The 19,329-nt window shown below is 36.0% G+C and overlaps 2 protein-coding genes across 2 annotated transcripts in view; one reads left to right on the top strand and one right to left on the bottom strand.

The window, feature by feature from the left end:
- Positions 1–5,949, bottom strand: part of setbp1 (SET binding protein 1) — a 67,101-nt gene extending 61,152 nt beyond the window's left edge. The window contains exon 1 of the mRNA XM_079872278.1: positions 5,350–5,949. The gene's annotated coding sequence lies outside the window, so the exon portion shown is untranslated. The remainder of the gene's footprint in view (positions 1–5,349) is intronic.
- Positions 5,950–13,583: 7,634 nt separating this feature from the next.
- On the top strand, positions 13,584–18,953 carry cdk7 (cyclin-dependent kinase 7). Its single transcript, XM_079872914.1, has 12 exons — positions 13,584–13,743; positions 13,889–13,948; positions 14,380–14,413; positions 14,547–14,614; positions 14,706–14,774; positions 14,978–15,088; positions 16,587–16,705; positions 16,816–16,915; positions 17,408–17,494; positions 18,135–18,284; positions 18,376–18,520; positions 18,804–18,953. Exons 1-12 carry the CDS (start codon positions 13,678–13,680, stop codon positions 18,830–18,832), a joined length of 1,038 nt encoding a protein of 345 aa, XP_079729040.1. The 5' UTR covers positions 13,584–13,677; the 3' UTR covers positions 18,833–18,953.
- Positions 18,954–19,329: the final 376 nt, after the last annotated feature.

Below are 19,329 nucleotides of genomic sequence, written 5' to 3' on the forward strand. Positions count from 1 at the left end.
TTTATATGTAAACACTGATCAAGGCACATAAATAGAGCACATACAATATGATAAACAAAAGCTTGACCATACTTGATTGATGCACAAGAAAAAACATCTCATTCTGCATGTTTCAGCTTCTGTTCATTATATCTGACGTTCTTTATGTGCATTGATCAGTGGTTAAATGTGAATTGAAAACTAAAAATGTGAATAAATGTTCATCATACAAAGCAATTCAGAAGGCCACTTGATTATTAAACCACTTGATTACCTGTATGATCTCTATATGAACTTATTGAAGAGACAAAGTTTTGATGGAATGGACTTTCAACTGAGGGTCAGAAACCTCTCAGATTTCAATAAATGTTTCCTTTTCGAAGATGAACATAACGTCATACATTTGTAACAACATGAGGGTAAGTAAATGATTCTCATTTTTGTGTGATAAAACAGCAAATAAAAATAAAATTATTAAAGATAAAAATCTTTAGCAATGTCACACTTCATTCCAGCCCTCATTAATATAACATTTATTTCATGAGCATATTTTACTGAAAATCACACATAAATGTCCTGTTTATTCCCATGGAATGCTGTGTAAGGGCCTGTTCACAACAAGGACGATAACTATAAAGATATTTCTAAAAATCATTCTCAATATTAAAGAATGGCTATAATGATGACGACACAGAGAAACAATATAGTTGGAATCGCTTTCAGAACGATTTTTATCCAGCTGATGAACGATAAAAACATTGACAGCCAATCAGAATCCATCCTGCTGTAACGAGCTCGAGCATTTAAAGCGACAGACAAGCACATGCTTAGAATAAACAGAACGATATCGGCCACGGCCACTGGTGTGGACGCTAATATAGTTATCGTTCTTGGTGTGAACGGGCCTTAAGGCAGCCTGAGCGTCAACAGTAATGAAGGTGGGCAGGTCTTAGTGAAGGGTCACTTTGGAGGTAGGCTAATCGTAATGAAGCGCTGCAATGACTTATATTTGTAGTCCAAAAGTTTGAGTTAGAATAGTTTGCAAGGGCGTGATTTTAAACACAATAAGGCTGTAAAAGCAGATTAGTAGTAGATGAGTTTACCTGTTCAGCGTGATGATGTTTAATGTACCCGACAACCTTTGTTGTCCCATTTAACCACTATTTGCCTATTTCAAGACAAGGAAACCCTTTTTTTTTTTTTTATTAAAAAAAAAAAAAAAAAAAAAAAAAAAAAAAAAAATCACAAAGGGGTATTACTGATGTATTTTTATGTCGTAGACTAAAAAGTGAAAATATTTTGAGCTTGTGTTAAACAACTAATTTCTGGGTTTTGGCCTACAAAAATACATCATTCCTGCAGCACTCTATTAGTTTCTGCAAGTTTGCAGTGTTTTCAACAGATGAGAACTGCTGTTAAACTGTGATCTAATGCCCTTTTGTGATTTTACCTGTTAAAGGCACCTACACACTACAAGATTTTGGGCCAATTCTCCCCTTCCAACAATCCCAGTTAAAATCCCGATTATCTTGATGGTTCTACAGATTATCTTATCAAATATTCCTGTGGTGTGAGGTGTGTTAAGTGTGCTTGAATCTGCTCGGGAAGAACGTCGGGGCCCCATCAATCTCAAATCATAAATATCCACCATGTTGAATATTTCCGATCATCCTGTTGAGGAGGGGGGGCCCCAAAGACAAACACGCACGCACTCTGTAGATTGTCACGTGAAACGAAACAATACCCAATCAGAAAGCGAGCTGACAGAATATCGAAGCATAACACGACTTTATGCAAATTTTTTTGTGAATTTTCTGTAAAAACCATTCCAAGGCAGCACTACCACCATTTCCTCTTGCCTGTCGTCCGCCATGTTTGTTTACTCGCGTTTGACCGTGAGAGATTTTGCGAGATGTTCACAGATGGGACTCTGTTAGTGTGTGGTGTGCATTCCTGGTCACATCGCAGCACTTCACACACTAGTGGAACAAAACTGTTAAAAAAATTTATCGTCAAGTTTGTGGTCTCTCACATTTTGAAAATCTGATAAGATCTTTTAGTGTGGGCCAGCCTTTCAGAAACAGCTAAATTTAGGGTTTACCTCAGTGCGGTTCAAATCACAACTGGCATAGGTATGAAACATATTCAAATAATAATCTCCATTTCTATACTAATAGATAAGGTTTACTGTTTTTTGCCCAATTTAAGGATTGAGCAGATTTCAAAATGGACAGATAGCCTAACTTATCATTGTGTAGCCTATATCTATCTGTAAAATTCTTGCTGCTATTGCACTTGCTGATATTGCACTTCTGGTTAGACCTAAACTGCATTTCGTTGCCTTGTACCTGTACTTGTGTAATGACAATAAAGTTTAATCTAATCTAATCTAATCTAATCTAATAGATAAGGTTTACTGTTTTTTGTCAAATTTAAGGATTGAGCACATTTCAAAACGGACAGATTAACATTCGGAATTAAACTGCTGACAATTGGCTAATTCTCTGTCATCACAATCCCTGGTGCCAACCATCCAGAGTAACTGAAACATCTGAACACCATCCTTCTCCAGCAGAGTTTCCAAATGTGCAGCCAATCCCACTTGAATTCGCAGAAAACCAGCCGCCCTCGTCTTGTTTTCTGCGATGACAAAAGCAAATGGATTTCTGCCAAAACGTCAATTTTAAACTGAAGAGAGATCAGAATTTCGACCGCAGTGAAAACAAAGTGGCTGTAGTAAAAAAAAAAAAAAGCAAAAAATGAAACGGCCCTCCTCCCCCTGTAGCTCACTGCCAAAAGGTGTTCTTGTTCTGATATTTGGTTTGGAACGGCAGCCAAAAATTAGATATGTCCTTGGATATCTCCCTCTTTCCTTTGTCTCCTGTCAGGACTTGGCTGTCCTCCAATGCAACTAGCCATAGCCAGGAACAGAGGGAGCTCCATTCACACACATAAACATCACTTTGGATTTATCCTTTGCTCAAATACTGTGGTTCTTTTGTGTAATCGTATACTCTGTATACAGATACAATAGGTTTTCTGGAATCTTTTTGTAGGCAAGCGCTCCATAAGTAGATGTGTTTGTGTTTTGATAAATGGATCGGTCTCCTCATTTGACCTGGGTTTTTCCATTGGCTTTCTATGAAACGATGAAGACTTTCAGAACAGTTTCTCTTCCATTTTGAAACAACTATACAGTGATATACTCATAGCCAGAACTACTGCACTCAAATCAACAGTTTGTATTGTACCAAAACTCCACAACTCTGCACAACCTCCATTTCTAATTCTGACCACAGACCTTCAATTCAGTTCAACCATTTCATAAGGCCTCAGTGAGGATAAAGGTTTAACCAAAGCTTCTGACCAAACTCTGACGCAACCAAAGCATTGATTTAGACTAAACGCCGTCTTCCTCTTCAGAAGTTCAATATTCGAGCATAAATATTGAAACATGTCTCTATGCATTTGAAAATTAAATGAAAATTCAGTCATCATTAGCTTGTTTTAAAACTGTATGACTTTCTGCTGGGGTAAATAAAATAATACAATTTGAAGAATGCTGGTAACTAATCAGTTTTGGTTACCAATGACTTCCATTGTATTGACAAAAAATATTGAGGCATCTTTTGTATGTAGGCAGAATTTTTATTTAAGGTGTGATATTCAAAACATATCATTTGTCTTGCATCCTCAAATTGTATAGGTCTCATGTGAGTGACAGGTTTATGGAGGTGACGGACTATTTTCCCGCCGTCATGCTGGTCGGTGCACATGTCATCAGAGAAAGAATAGATGTTATAGAGAGAGGAAGATAAGTCATTCTGATTAAAGATTACAAGAGCAAAAAAACAACAATGATGATGTGCACTGATAACTAATTTATAATAAACACTGCAATATTCCACATAAAAATAAGATTTGTCCATTTTTATTTCGTGGTGACTTTAATTTCCCCTAGAGAACATTCTGGCTCTATCTAAAATCGCATACTTCCCAACTAAATAGTAGGCGAAAAACAGTATGTGACAAAAGAAGTATGTCTAAATTCACAGTACTCATAAACGAGAAGCCAAAAAAGTACCCGGATGCCCTACTTGTCCGGCGAGATGCTGAAGTATGCTTGCTTACGATGCACACTTTACTATTCCATGAGGCCACGGGAAAGGATTCATGAATAGAGGTGAAGCGACGCAACTGATGCTGGAAGGTCACATGATGATGACAACAACATGGTGAATGTAGTACGTCTGGATTACATTCTACACGCATACTTTTTAAGTGGTCGTTTAGTTATTATTCAGAATAAGTACCTACTCAAGATAGTATGCGATTTTGGACACAGCCCATGTTTCAAGTCAAAGATGCTGAGAAAACCCACCAAATCACCTTGTCATAGCTCCTCCCCTTTCTGCAATTAGGCAAGGATTTCAGCCAATCAAATGAGGGGCAGGATACTAATCAAAGCTCATATAGGCTAAGTATGAAGAACATTAATACAGCAATCCCTTAAATTCAGGTTCTGAATAATATCTGATCTTGGTAAATGTCAGCAAAGGTTAATTTACCCATGCAACCTCATGACAGATCAGATAGGAAACCAAACACTTAGATCAACAGTTTCATCATTGCTACCCATTACACTCAAAACGCTGATGTGTCTCAAAACCTAGTAGTGAGACTCCTACTTGACAGCATCTTGTGGCAGCACATGACGTTCAAATGCCCACAAACGCTGTCTGGGTAGGCAGCTCGCAAGGTTTTGAGACACATGCAAGTATTTAATGAGTAAGAACACAAGTGACATGGAAAGCAAGCCTACACGGTGGCTTATAGTGGAAATTACTATAGGCGCTTGACAGTGCAAACACACGCCTACTCTCTATCAGCGGGAAACTGATGCATGGCCACGATTACAGTAAATTACGCTGAATAATGTCTCTTCGTTTGAATATATACCAATATATGTATAGATCAAAATCACACAGCAATGGGTATTTCTCCCACTGTCGCAAATGCTGCTGTCCTTCAGGGTGAGTTAGATAAACATTCACCTTCTGTAACTTACTCAGTTAGGCTACCCAACAATGATTTCCATAAGAACTGATGAATATGTTGGTTACTGAGGTCAAATTAAACCAATATACTAGAGTATGCCATGTAAAGGCACACAAGCGATAGTCCACTTTTTTCTTCAGGTTAAAATGGAGCTCTGCAGTTTTTAAGTGCGTTACCTAATTCAAAACAACCCCATCGTTTTTCAGTTCAATTACAGCTGTAATTCCACAGAAACGTAAATAAATGGCATTTTAATAAAAAAAAACTGCACGTTGAAGTGTGGTGGTTTAAGGAGGGAAGAGGTAAACTCACCCATTTCTGAAGCTGCTGCTGCTGCTGAAGTCTACGAGAGTAAATCCATACACTAGATTATGACAAGCACTTTACAATCCCTCAAACTCAAGCAAACGGCTTTTTATCGCTTTAAAATGGCGTCAGTCGCAATCTCGGGTGAGATTTGTTTTTGAAAAGAGAGAAACACACATGAAGAGTGTTGCATTCGCGGTCGATCAGTGGAGTGCGTCTGCAGATTCAGATGAAGTGTGGATTGAAGCGGGAATATGGTGTACAGTCACAGTCACAGCGCTGCATTGCTTCCCTCTCAAATCATCAGACTCGGGGGTGGATCGAGCCTTCCCACTGCGGAGAAAACAAATCTGCTCTTACGATCCTTAATAATTTCCAAAGTCCTGCTTTAGATGACACGCCGGACCCGAGCGGTCGTGCAGGGCAAATATCCAGGGATATGCAGACTCTGGCGTTTCCGTTTCTGGACGTGTTTGATCGGAGTTAAGCGAGTGTGATGTGAGTCTTGTTAGACTCCCGCTGCCCGCAGTAGTTTTTGATAATGATCGGTGTGCTCAGCTCTCAGCAAATGCTCCGACTTGCCCTGCTGACTGCTCTACAGCGCCCTCTACTTGTAGCGCAAAGTATCTGTTTATTTATTTATTTGTTTGCCTGTAGGTAGCGTAACATATTTATTTGTTTTTAATCATTTGGTTATTTGTAGCACAAAACGTTTATGAATGAATGATTAATTATTATCAATTAATTATTGATTAATTTTCTGTTTGCTTGTAGCTCAAAATATGTAAAAAATATACTAATTTATTTGTATTTATCTATTCTATATGCTTGTAGCGCAAAATGTGGATTGATTTATTTGATCTGTTTGCGTTTAGTCCAAATTATTTATTTATTTATGTTTGCTTGTAACGCAAAATATTTATTTATTTGTATTTATTTATTTATTTATTTATTTATTTATTTATTTGTAAAATGTTTATTAATGAATTAATTAATTATTTCTTTCTGTTTGCCTGTATCTTAAAATATGTATATTTTTTTGTTTGCTTGTACCATAAAACGATTATTTATTTATTTATTTATTTATTTAGCATTTTACTGAATTATGTCTGCTTGTAGCTCAAAATATGGATTTATTTATTTGTATCTGTTTGCTTATAGTGTAAAATATTTATTTATTTATTTATGTTTGCTTGTAGCGCAAAATGTTTATTTATTTTTATTTATTTATTTGTAGTGTAAAACAATTAATTGTTTTTGTTTCCTTCTATCTTATTTTTTTTAAATAATTTTATCTGTTTGCTTGTACCATAAAACTTTATTTATTTATTTATTTACTTACTTACTTAAAGTGTAATAAGTCCTTATTTTTATGTCAATCCTTCTGTTCAGGTATTATATATATTTAGCTACTATCATATAAATCTTCATTTGTCCTTGACATTTTCATTGTTGGTTTCTTTATGTTTAAGCAAACACTAATTGATTTTCAACATCCATCCATTTAGTAGACTTGTTCATCTTTATAATCAATGGGCAAATTCATTATATATCATGCAATCCAAATTGTTATAGATTAAGCAGCTCACATACACCCTTTTTATTTTATTCTTTTCTCTCAAAACGACTATATTTGGCAGACAGAAATATTCGTTCACTTGACACAGCTTGCCAACTTGCATATAAAAGTAAATAGTAGCAAATACTAAGGCTATATTTGATTTAAAGAAAGCATTTTTAGTTGTGAAGTGAACTGTCATCACTCATCCCCCACATTATTCACCTCTTCTGGCCTTTAGACAGGATGGGTGTTTACATCTGAGCTGTGTATTGATTGAGAGAGAATGTAATGACGCTCTGAGACCTCTTCAATATAGAGGTCAGCATCTGCTCCCTTGACGACCAATCAATGTCTCGACTGTGTTAGTAAATAGTTCTTATTGGTCAACCTTGAAAATCAATGAAGCTGTCGATTATTCAAAGAGATTCAATTCAAGGTTGCCATGGATACCACATGTAAAGAGTTTAGAGGTTTGTGTGATGTGCATATGGACTACTCTGTTTTTCGGCTTTATGCCGAACGTCATATGAACAAGCAGGAAAACAGGTCTCATTGCATCCGCTTATCGAAGAAAGCGTTAAAGGGTTAGTTCACCCAAAAATCGGTTTCCATATTAAAAATTGGACAAAATCACCCTCTCAAATTGTATTTACCACTGGGAAGCTCTGGGATTATTTTGATACCCAAGTTCCCGAGTTGGGCGGGCCCTTAACTTTAAATATGGCGAAGGGGAGAACGATTGCTGCTGTGACTGATTTATTAGGTTTTTCCACAACAGCTACATCGACTTGTCGTTAAAGCACTGCATTTACATATAATCATTTTAAGCGTATTATGTTTTACACAGCGAAAATAGTCTGTATTTGACCGAAATTCCAGAATCTTCAGCAAGCTGACTAGCCTATTGCGTGGTGAATATTTATGGTTGTCAATGAATGGGATGCTAAATATAATTTTGCCTTTAATAAGATTTTCCCAATAAATAAGCAAGAATAAACCTGGTGTCCTCCATATTCCTGTTGTTTCCAACACAAAGCACTTAATGCGACAGTGGGAAGACATTTCCGATAGCATGCGAAGCACCCTCATGTCTTTTAAAGTCAAGTCAAGTCAAGTCACCTTTATTTATATAGCGCTTTTTACAATACAGATTGTATCAAAGCAGCTTCACAGTGATAACATAAAAATAACACAACAAAGTTTGTTTCTAGAAGAAAACTGCGTCACCATCCACCTTAAGTAAGGCAGATCAGTAATATTGTTGAATATTAAATGTCCCCAACTAAGCAAGCCAAAAGCCAAGGCAACAGTGGCAAGGAACCAAAACTCCATCAGGTGACAGAATGGAGAAAAAAAACTTGGGAGAAACCAGGCTCAACCTGGCCAAAGAGAGAATAGTGTATGATTATGATTCAGGCAGCATTACAGGTCAGAAGTCAGATTGGATCAGAACATTATCCAGTTCCATCTGGTTGGAAGTCGGAGTCATCACGCCGGTATGGAGACGAGTTCGCTGAGGATCAGTGCCGACGACTGTCGTGTCGATGAGGCCTTCACTGGGCTGATGAGGCTGGCACTTCAGGGATGCGTCATGGATGGGTCCAGGCTGATCTGGATACGGCCCGGATCCGGCTGACTTCAGTAAACCTCGGAATAAACAGAAAGACTAACATTAGCATAGATGCCAATCTTCCTATGATGTAACGAGTGCATCAGGTGTTAGAGGAAGTGTCCCCGGTTCCGGCTGACATAATCTATGCAGCCTAATAATCATTTAACTGATTTGAATAATAGAAATGTATAATGTTCTATATGAATGCCAGGTAAAAGAGATGCGTTTTTAGGTTTGAACTGACAGAGTGTGTCTGCTTCCCGGACACTGTAAGGAAAACTGTTCCAAAGTTGCTAAATAGGAAAAGGATCTACCGCCAGCAGTCGATTTTGATATTCTAGGTATTATCAACTGGCCAGAATTTTGAGATCGCAGTAGACGTGAAGGACTATAATGCGTTAAGAGCTCGATCAAGTAGTGGAGAGCTAAACCATTTAGTGCTTTGTAAGTGATCAGCAATATTTTAAAATTTATACGATGTTTAATAGGGAGCCAGTGCAGTTTTGACAGAACGGGTCTAATATGGTCATACTTCCTGGTTCCAGTAAGAACTCGAGCTGCTGCGTTTTGGACCAACTGTAGTTTGTTTATTAAGCGTGCAGGGCAACCACCCAGTAGAGCATTACAATAATAGCCTTGAGGTCAGGAACGCATGAGCTTGTTCCGCATTTTTTATGTCATAATTTAGATATATTTTTAAGATGGAAGAATGCGGTTTTACAGATGCTAGAAACAGCTTTCAAATGAAAGATTGGTATCAAAGAGCTATCGAAGATGAAGCTTCGTTCATCTTCGGAACACAAATGAAGATCTTTTTGATGAAATCTGAGAGCTTTCTGTCCCTTCGTTGACAGCCATGCAACTACCACTTTCAAGCCCCATAAGGTAGAACAATTCATTAAAAGTTATAATTAATAATTAAAGTAATCGATTGCAGTGGTTTAACCTCAATTCCATGAAGCGACGCGAGTGCTTTGTACGCGGGAAAAGAAAAATAAATTTTAGGCTACCACTTTATCTACAAAATATGAATCTCGTGTCCACTCTCATCGCATGCGTTGTGAATGTGATGCTCTCGTGAACACGCGTTTCATTTAATTTTATCAGAAAGATCTTCATTTGTGCTCCGAAGTTGAACGAAAGTCTTACAGGTGACATGATGTTGAGTCATGAATTAATATCTGATTAATTATATATATATATATATATATATATATATATATATATATTAGGGCTGTCAAACAATTAATCGCGATTAATCGCATCCAAAATAAAAGTTTGTTTTTACATAATATATGTGTGTGTACGGTGTATAATTATTTTCTATATATAAATACACACACATGCATGTATATATTTAAGAAATATTTGCATGTATATACTGTGTATATATATTTATATTATATATAATTTATATTATATATAAATATTTTATATATAAATAACACATTTTTCTTAAATATATATGCATGTGTGTGTATTTATATATAGAAAATAATTATACTCCATATACACACATATATTATGTAAACACAAACTTTTATTTTGGATGCGATTAATCTCGATGAATCGTTTGACAGCCCTAATATATACATATATATATATTTATACCATGGTCTGGGTGAATACTCGATTCTGATTGGCTGCAGGGTGTCCATTAAAAAGTGATAGAGGACACCTAACCGTCAGGCGTAACCAGGGAAACCAAGTTATTGTTTGTAAAAACTTTAGATTTCGATTGTAAAACTAATTCAAATATAAACTAATGTTTTAAAAATGTGTTATTTGGCAAGTGACCATGGTATAAGCTGGTTAATGCCCTTCGAGGTGTCCATTGTCAGGTATTAAAGGTCCCGTTTTTCCTGTGTTTTTGAAGCTTTGATTGTGTTTACAGTGTGCAATATAACACGTGTTCATGTTTCGCGTGTAAAAAAACACAGTATTTTTCACACAATTTACTTATCTGTATACCGCTGTTTTCACTGTCCTAAAAACGGGCTGATGACTTCCTTTCTATGAAGTCCCTCCTTCAGAAATGCGTAACGAGTTCTGATTGTGCCAGCGGTACCTGTGTTGTGATTCGACAGCAGCTTAGCGCACGTTGCCCGGAAAGGTCACGCCTCTTACCATAACGTGGAGATGCATGCGCTCAGGGAAGGCCAAACAAAGGTGATTGGACTCCGGGATGAAAATAACAGCGTCTCGACGACATGGCGACAAACACACTCTACAAACGCAACTCTTCCTCTTCTCCGTGGGAGCGCAACAAGACCACGCCCCCTTTTTTTTGTGTATTCCTGTGGGCGGAGGTTAGTCAAAAAACTGTACTAGTGACATCATTAAAGAAGGAAGTAGAGGGATGTAGTCCAAACCGGCCGTTCACTGTAGGCGACTTCTGTTAAATAAAATATCTCGCTTGGCATTGAACTTTGAGCTTTATAATTTTACAGATATTATTTATGCTCTAACAGCAACATTACACACTAAAGTTTGAAAAATGGGATCACGATGAACAGGACCTTAATAGACGACGGCGAGGCGTGCCGGTTGCCTCCGCCAAGTTCATATATCATAACCCTTACATATATCATAGTGTAATTAATTCATATTCGACATCTATGGACTTTTAGCTAAGGAGCGACCTGTTTTACAGAATATGGCATTCTTTTGCATATAACCCCCATAATGAATAATGGAAATTAGCCTATATTGTGACCAAGATATTGCCGGTCTCAGGCCTGAATCATTTAATGAATAGGCCTACTGTATAGAGTAGGCCATTTCTTGTCTTAAAGACACAAAGACCGCATGTTAGTCCTCAGATCTGTGAAGAGAGCGGTAGGTGAGAGGTTTTCATATGCAGTTTGTTTCTCACACTAATATGTGGTTTTATTGTTAGTTCTTCCGCAGCACTTGAGCAGACATGTTGCATATTCTCAAGAAGCAATACAGCTTTTGGTTGCAGAACATGTCCAGGATTGTGGCTTTATGCTGCTAAAGTCTTGTAGTAGCTTGTAAATAGATATTTTAATGATTGAAACCTCGACTGTGAGCAAGTTTGCAGCTTATTTTATGCTTTTGAGAAATGTATATTTTTAACCTTATTAAGATGAGTTGTGACATTATAAGCAAATGTCTTGGGACAACTTGGACATAAAACAGTTTGCATAATTTCATTTTCAGAAGTGACTTGTTAACTATATGGTTTAAGGTTTCACAAACTAGATTTGGATTGTAAAAAAAATAACTACAGATGTCAATATCAGCCCATGACAAAACCTTTTTAATGGCTTTAATTTGCAGAGTTTCACTATTATCTAACCTTGCTCACCTGTTCTTCACATTGTAGTTTCTCATCATTAAATCTAGAAGTTTTGAAATGAACAATCATACGCTCCGTAGAGAAGACGATGACTTAAACTTGTGGTGACAATGGACCTATGTGTTATATCCGGTATTCATTGCTGCTTTCAATAAATGTGTGCACATACATATTCGATTCCAATGACTTTTTTTGTTTGGTTACAGATATTTTGCTTTATAATCAAAGCACATAAAGAAAACAAATGTGCTGCATCACTCATTTCAAATGAGGCCAGTCTGATGCAGCTGATACAAAATGAGTCTCTGATGTTTCTCAAGCAAATGAATGACTAGTTCAGCATCATTTAACTATAAGATTTTATTCTCACCAATCAAAAAATGCTATATTTTCATTGTAAAACAATCAGAAGTCATTCTGTAATTTGAGGACATTGGGTTTAGCAGCAGTTAAGAAAATTTATCTGATGGGGTTAGTGCACACAACCACAAATGTGTTTATCAAAGTCAAAGGAAGTGGGCGTCTTCATAAGAACAGCTTGTGCTAACCACTTCCTGTTGAGATGGGAAACTTCTGATGGAGACAGAAGGCGTAAAGTAAACAAGTCAAACAAAAAAGGTATTAGGGGGGGATATGTTTTAGAAGAACAATTGTGTAATAATTACTCTACAGACAGCCTGTTAAACTTCTAAACGCACTAGAATGATCAATATATCAAAATTCTTTGTGAAGATCCATATTGATTGTATTAATTAAAGGCTTTCACTGCTGGACTGGTTGAATATTCACTGTGAGCTAAAATCGAAATAGGCTTTGTTGTGCCTGTTGCTGACAGTGTTGAATTCTGTGTTTGTATCTGAATAGAATAGGCTACTACACATAGAAAACTGAATAGAAGAATTAAAAGACCACTGAAGACAGACCACTTCTACAAATGTACAAAAATGGAAGAACATATCCTCATTGGAATCAGCCGCTCAGACATGTAAAATTATGTGATAAAAAATTCCCTATATATCCTATATTGCGAGAGAAAGAAAAAAATAGCCTAAATGCAAAGAAACAGGAGACAATAATATTTCACTCGATATTCACACATAACGGGACATTATTTAGATTAGATTAGATTATGATTTAAATTCTATACTAATCTATTAATATTTAGTTTCTAGTAAATAGGCCTAGGCATGTAAAGGAAAAGAGACGCTCGAGCGTGTTTTTGCTTTGACAACAGCGCCCTCTGCAGGAATGTGTCTATTAATGTCGTAATGCGCAACATCGATTTGCGTTTAAATTATGAAAGCAACCATTTCAAATTAAATGTGTCATTAAGGCAAGCAAGGAAATTGGATTTATAATTAAGGATTTGCTTTTGAAACAATTCGTCAATAGATTCTCGCTGAAAATATTTTCTAACAGAGGTCTTTTATATAAGTGACTCTCTGTGAGGGTCGGCGCCCTTAATAAACTGCAAAATGGAAAAAGGGTCTTCGGTACATAAATTAAATTAAAATACTGCCTAAAATCATTGTCCGTTTATTATATATTCTGTAATATCAGTCACAACATTTTAACCATATAAAAACGTATTTTTTTTATTTAATAACTAAATTATCAAAATGAATATTATGTTATTAAAATATGATGAACAAACCATGCAGCAATAAAAAATTATATTGGCTAATAAACACATCCAAGCTGTTTAACATTTTAAATGTCCGTTTCCACTTGTGGGACTTTTATTTGACCCGGAAGTGTAAAGTGCTCTTTAATACATTAGACATTCTCTGATACAGGAGGAAGTTTGCTTTCACAAAGAACAGTTTTGCAGTTGATATCATGTCATTAGATGTAAAGTCTAGATCGAAGCGCTATGAAAAGCTGGACTTTCTGGGTGAAGGACAGGTAAACGACATAACTTTGATATTTCTGAGCTGTTGTTCGGTCGAATAGAACAGGACAGCCTGCATCTGCAGCAGCTGCATATTAATCTTCAGTTTTATCAATGTGTCCTGCAGCTCACAGATAATGTTGTACCATTATTTTGCAGTTTGCAACTGTGTACAAGGCAAGAGACAAAACCACAAACACCATTGTTGCTATTAAAAAGGTAAGACACTTCCCATTATTGCGGCAAAACCATCACTTTTGATCATATTTCGCTTGTTATTTTGCATTGGGTAGTTGAATATTTTATTATATATTTTGTTGGTAACACTTAACACTAAAGTTTCATGTGTTAACACTAGTTAACATAAACTAACAATAAACAATGCTGTATTTATAATATTAATTAATGTTAACCGTAACATTTACTAATACATGAATGTTAATGCACTGTGAACTAACATGAACACAATGAACAATTATATTTTTATTAACAAAAATTAATAAATGTTTTAAAATAAAGCGCTGCTCTTTGTTGATGGCAATTAACTAATGTTAACTAATGAGACCTTATTGTAAAGAGTTGCCATTTTGTTTTTTGCTTTTATCATTCTTCAGTTCCATCATTTCAAACGCTGAATTTCTTGTTTACAGATAAAAGTGGGACACAGAACCGAGGCGAAAGATGGTGCGCTTTGGATCAATCTTAATCTTTAATATAATCTTATATATATATATACACACACACACACACACACACACACACACACACACACACACCAGTTTAATTTGAGTCTTACATATTTTCTTCTGTTATCCAGGCATCAACAGAACAGCTCTTCGAGAGATTAAGTTGTTGCAAGAGCTCAGTCATCCCAACATTATTGGTGTAAGTCATATCTATATGCATATAAATCTTTGATGTACTGTTGTTAATTATGGCATAATACTGACATCAATGAACCCGTTTTTGCTTTCAGCTGCTGGATGCTTTTGGACACAAATCCAATATCAGTCTTGTCTTTGACTTCATGGAGACAGATCTCGAGGTGACGGCAGAGGAATGCACTTGGACGTATATTGTTCATTTCAGTAGTTTTAACAACAAACCTATCACAGAGCAAAACCATTCAGAATTAAAGTCAATGTCAACACAATAACAAGCATTATGTTTTTCAGCGCTATCATTTGTTTGATCAGTGCTATTACAATGAGTAATATAAATACATTGTTGTATTATGGTCTGTTTCAGGTGATCATAAAGGACACCAGTCTCGTGTTGACGCCAGCCAATATAAAGGCATACATTCTAATGACATTACAAGGTTTGGAATACATGCATGATCATTGGATCCTGCACAGGGTGAGGCGCTAAGATATCTGCTCTGTGTTTAATTATGAACACTAGCGTTCAAAAGTTTGGGGTCAGTAAGATGTTTTTTTTTTAAAGAAAGAAATTCATACTTTTGTTAGGCAAAGATGCATTAAATTGATCAAAAGTGACACTGAAAACATTTATAAATTGATGTTGCAAAAGATTTATATTTCAAATAAATGCTGTTCTTTTAAACCTTTTGCTTGTAAACAAATCCACAACTAACATAATTGATAATAATAAGAAATGTCTCTTGAGCAGCAAATCAGCATATTAGAATGATTTCTGAAGGATCATGTGACACTGAAGACTGGAGTAATGATGCTGAAAATTCAGCTTTGTAATCACAGGAATAAACTAAATTTAATATATATTCAAATAGAATTTTTTAAATATATTCTAAATTGAGATAATTTTTTTTTTTTTTTTTTTTTTTTTTTTATCAAATAAATGTCGCCTTGTTTCTAAAGGAAACTTGTTTCTACCACAGAATAAAATAAATTAAAATTTTTTTTTTGTGATCTTTCTCACACAAATCTGACTTTTGAGTTTACATTCCACAATTCTGACTTTCTGACTACATAAACTCTCACTATTGTGAGATATAAAATCGCAATCGCAAGTTACAAAGTCTGATTCTGAGAAGAAAGTTAGCTCACAATTGACATTTTCTGGTGATTTTGACATTATTTCTCAAAATTGCAAGTTCATATTTGGGACTTTATATCTCACAGTTGTGAATTCTGACACTCACAGTTGTGAGTTGTGAACAAACAAAAGTCAATTAATTCTTTATTTTTTAATCAGTGGTGGAAACAAGCTTCCGTAAGCTTAAAGGAGAACTCTGGTCAATTTTAACATTGAGCTCATTTTTTTGTAAATTTGGAGTGCTGTCAATACAGAGAACAACAACAAAAATTGATGTGTCATTACAAGTGCACAGGTCATGTGAGTGATTCCTTCAGAGTGAACACGAGTGAATCTGACTGCAGTAGATGTGAAAGATATGAATAAAAATGATGTTTATTCAGCCAGCGCTCATACCTGTATTTACATCCTGTTTTCGGTCGAAGTCCACAGTAGTCGATTGTCGAGTTCACGCACATAGGTTTAGTACCTATGATCATGCGCATGAACTCAACAATCGACTACTGTACTTGTAATGACACATCAAGGATGTTAAGAGGCTAAAAGCAGGTTTAAAACTTGCCCCATTTAAGTCAACAGGGTGCAAATTTTAAAAAGAGGATAACACGGTGTAGGCAACACTGGTTTTTGTCGTTGTTCTCTGTACTGACAGCACTCCAAATTGACAATTTTTAAAAAAAATTGGCCGGAGTTCTCCTTTAAGAGACTTCTTTCAAAAACATAAGAAAAACTTAGCAACCCCAAACTTTTGAATGGTTGTGTTGAACTACTTGAACTACCAAAACTGAAGTTCCTGTATAAAACTGGCACCTTCAGTCATCATCATTTTTTTTTTCAGGATCTGAAACCCAATAATTTGCTACTGGATGAGAATGGAGTCCTGAAGCTTGCGGATTTTGGCTTAGCCAAAGCATTTGGAAGCCCGAACAGAGTGTATACACATCAAGTTGTTACAAGGTTTGTAGAAATCTCTGATAATTCTGACGTGTTAACATTTACTATATTACTTGGATCTTCTTTATTATGCTATTGTTAGATTTTTTTTCATGTTGTGTGGTACTTCTCAGATGGTATCGTGCCCCAGAGCTGCTCTTCGGTGCCAGGATGTACGGTGTGGGTGTGGACATGTGGGCAGTTGGCTGCATTCTTGCTGAGCTTTTACTCAGGGTGAGGATCTTTGTACAGTGTTTGTAAAGCCATTTGGCTCTTTTGAAAACCAATCAGACCATTAACATGTATTTTAAAGTCAGCATGAAATGGAAGTTGCGATAGTTCTTCTCTATTTTGACGTTACATCTGAGTAAAACAGCTTCTCAAACAAGAAAAAATGTGGGGCGGGACTTGATTTTGCCCATCGGGAATTGATTGGATTGTTGTGGTTTGCTATTGCTGTGATGTCATGTGAGTGACAGGTTGTCCCGTCCTCGCACCAGTAAATACATCATCAGAGAACAGAAGAGATGTTGCTGCAAGAGAGGGGGGAAAGTTATTATGGTTAAATATTATGAGGAACCAAATGAAAAATTATGAACATGAAATAAATAAAAAAAAAACATAATAATGTGCATGGATAAATCATTCATAATACTGCAATATACCATTAAAAAAAACAAGAATTGGTCATTTTGATTTTAAGAATGATTTGTTCTTGTGTTTTAGTTGCCATTTTTGGCTGGAGATTCAGACTTGGACCAGCTGACGAAGATATTCGAAGCTTTGGGAACACCAACAGAGGACACATGGCCTGTGAGTTGTAGTTATCTACTTATTTGTAATGAGAGGTTCCACGTGAAAGCAAAGCATCAAGGCCTGTTCACACCTAAAATGATAATTCTTAGCATCCACACCATCTCACAATTACATTGTTTATTTTAAGGTGCAGTATTTTAATGTTGTCAATGCTCAAGCTCGTTAAGCAAGATAGATTTGATTGGCTGTCAATGTTTTATTGTTCATCAGGTGAAAAAAAATCTGATTTTTTGTTCTTTATCATTTTTTTATCATTATAGTTGTGGTCTGGACTCTGCTGTTCTTTTAAATTTATAACGATTTTAAAAAATATACCTTGATTACTTTATTTTATGCACTTGCATGTACTTACAGTGTAGTTACCTAAGAAAGGACTGGTTAATATAAGGTAACCACATGGGTTGAGGGGTAGGTTCAGGGTAAGTACCTGTTATTACCAAGTTATAATAACTATAATATGTACATGGGGAACAGGACTGTAAAATAAGGCGCTACCTATATCTTTATCGTTCTTGGTGTGACTGAGCATTTACTTGAGATACTATAAAAGGACACATTAATGTTTCATATGTCAAATCTTGAGAAATCTGTGTGTCTAAATGAGTTAGAATCATTGATTTGCCGGTTGTTGTTTCAGGGGATGTCCAGTCTCCCAGACTATGTGTCATTTAAACTATTTCCTGGCACGCCACTGGAGCACATTTTCAGCGCAGCTGGCGATGACCTTCTGGAGCTCCTGAAGGGGTTATTCACCTTTAACCCCTGCACACGCACTACAGCTTCGCAGGTGCCAATAACCGGGTTGCAGTTTAATCAACTTAATGCTTGGAGCTAATCTACCTTTAGAGAGAGTGAACGAATGTATACTTTCGTTTCAGGCTTTGAAGTTGAGGTATTTCAGCAATAGGCCAGGACCAACCCCGGGACCGCAGCTTCCCAGACCAAACTCCTCAACAGAAGTCCTGAAAGAAAAAGAAAACCTGATGATTGGAATCAAGAGAAAACGTGACAGTATTGAACAGGGTGAAAAAAACATGCACAAACACATGATAAATGCGTCTGGTAGCGTGTTGGTTTCTTTATTGGAAATATCCGTGTTGTTTATATCAGTGTTCCAAGGGAAATGCTTTTATGTTCAGAATAATCAATTCCAGTGCTGCTTAACATATAAAGATCAACAGATAAATGGGAATTGTTGCTCTGTTTAGATTACACTGAGATATAATGGATAAGGATAATGTATAATGAAAATGGTGTCCCACATGGTCATGAATGTTTTTTTTATTTTCACTGTTCCATTTCTTAGGTACCCTTAAAAAGAAACTGGTGTTCTGAGTGATTTGGATGCTGTTTTCTTCCACCGGTCCTGCATGAATGGAAAGGAACGTATTTATGTGTCAATCAGTTTTTCAGTTATTTTTTTATGTACTATAAATATTAAATTATAGAAAAATGTAGTTTTGCCTGTTGTCTGTTTTAATTAGTTATGCACATATGCACCCCCATTTATGTCACTAAGTATATTCAGTAATCATTTTAGCATTTACAAAAAGCATATACATTTTCATTTTTTTGTAATAATTATTAAAATACAATATAATAGTTTTATAAAATACAATAGTTTTATAATAAAAATTAAAACTAATTTTAATAAGCTATGCTTTTAAGGATTTAATGTCTAGTTAATGGTTTACAGATTGGTCTGTCCTGTGTTCTTTGAGGCAGTTTGGCTTGTTTTGAAACCGCATCAATAGTCCTGAGTGAGGTGCTGTTGTGTCACAGACCTGCCTGGATCTTCTCTCTGCTCTGGAGAACTGGCTACACTTCACCAA

This window comes from Squalius cephalus (genome assembly GCF_949319135.1).
Source record: "Squalius cephalus genome assembly, chromosome: 5".
Classification (NCBI taxonomy): Eukaryota; Metazoa; Chordata; class Actinopteri; order Cypriniformes; family Leuciscidae; genus Squalius; species Squalius cephalus.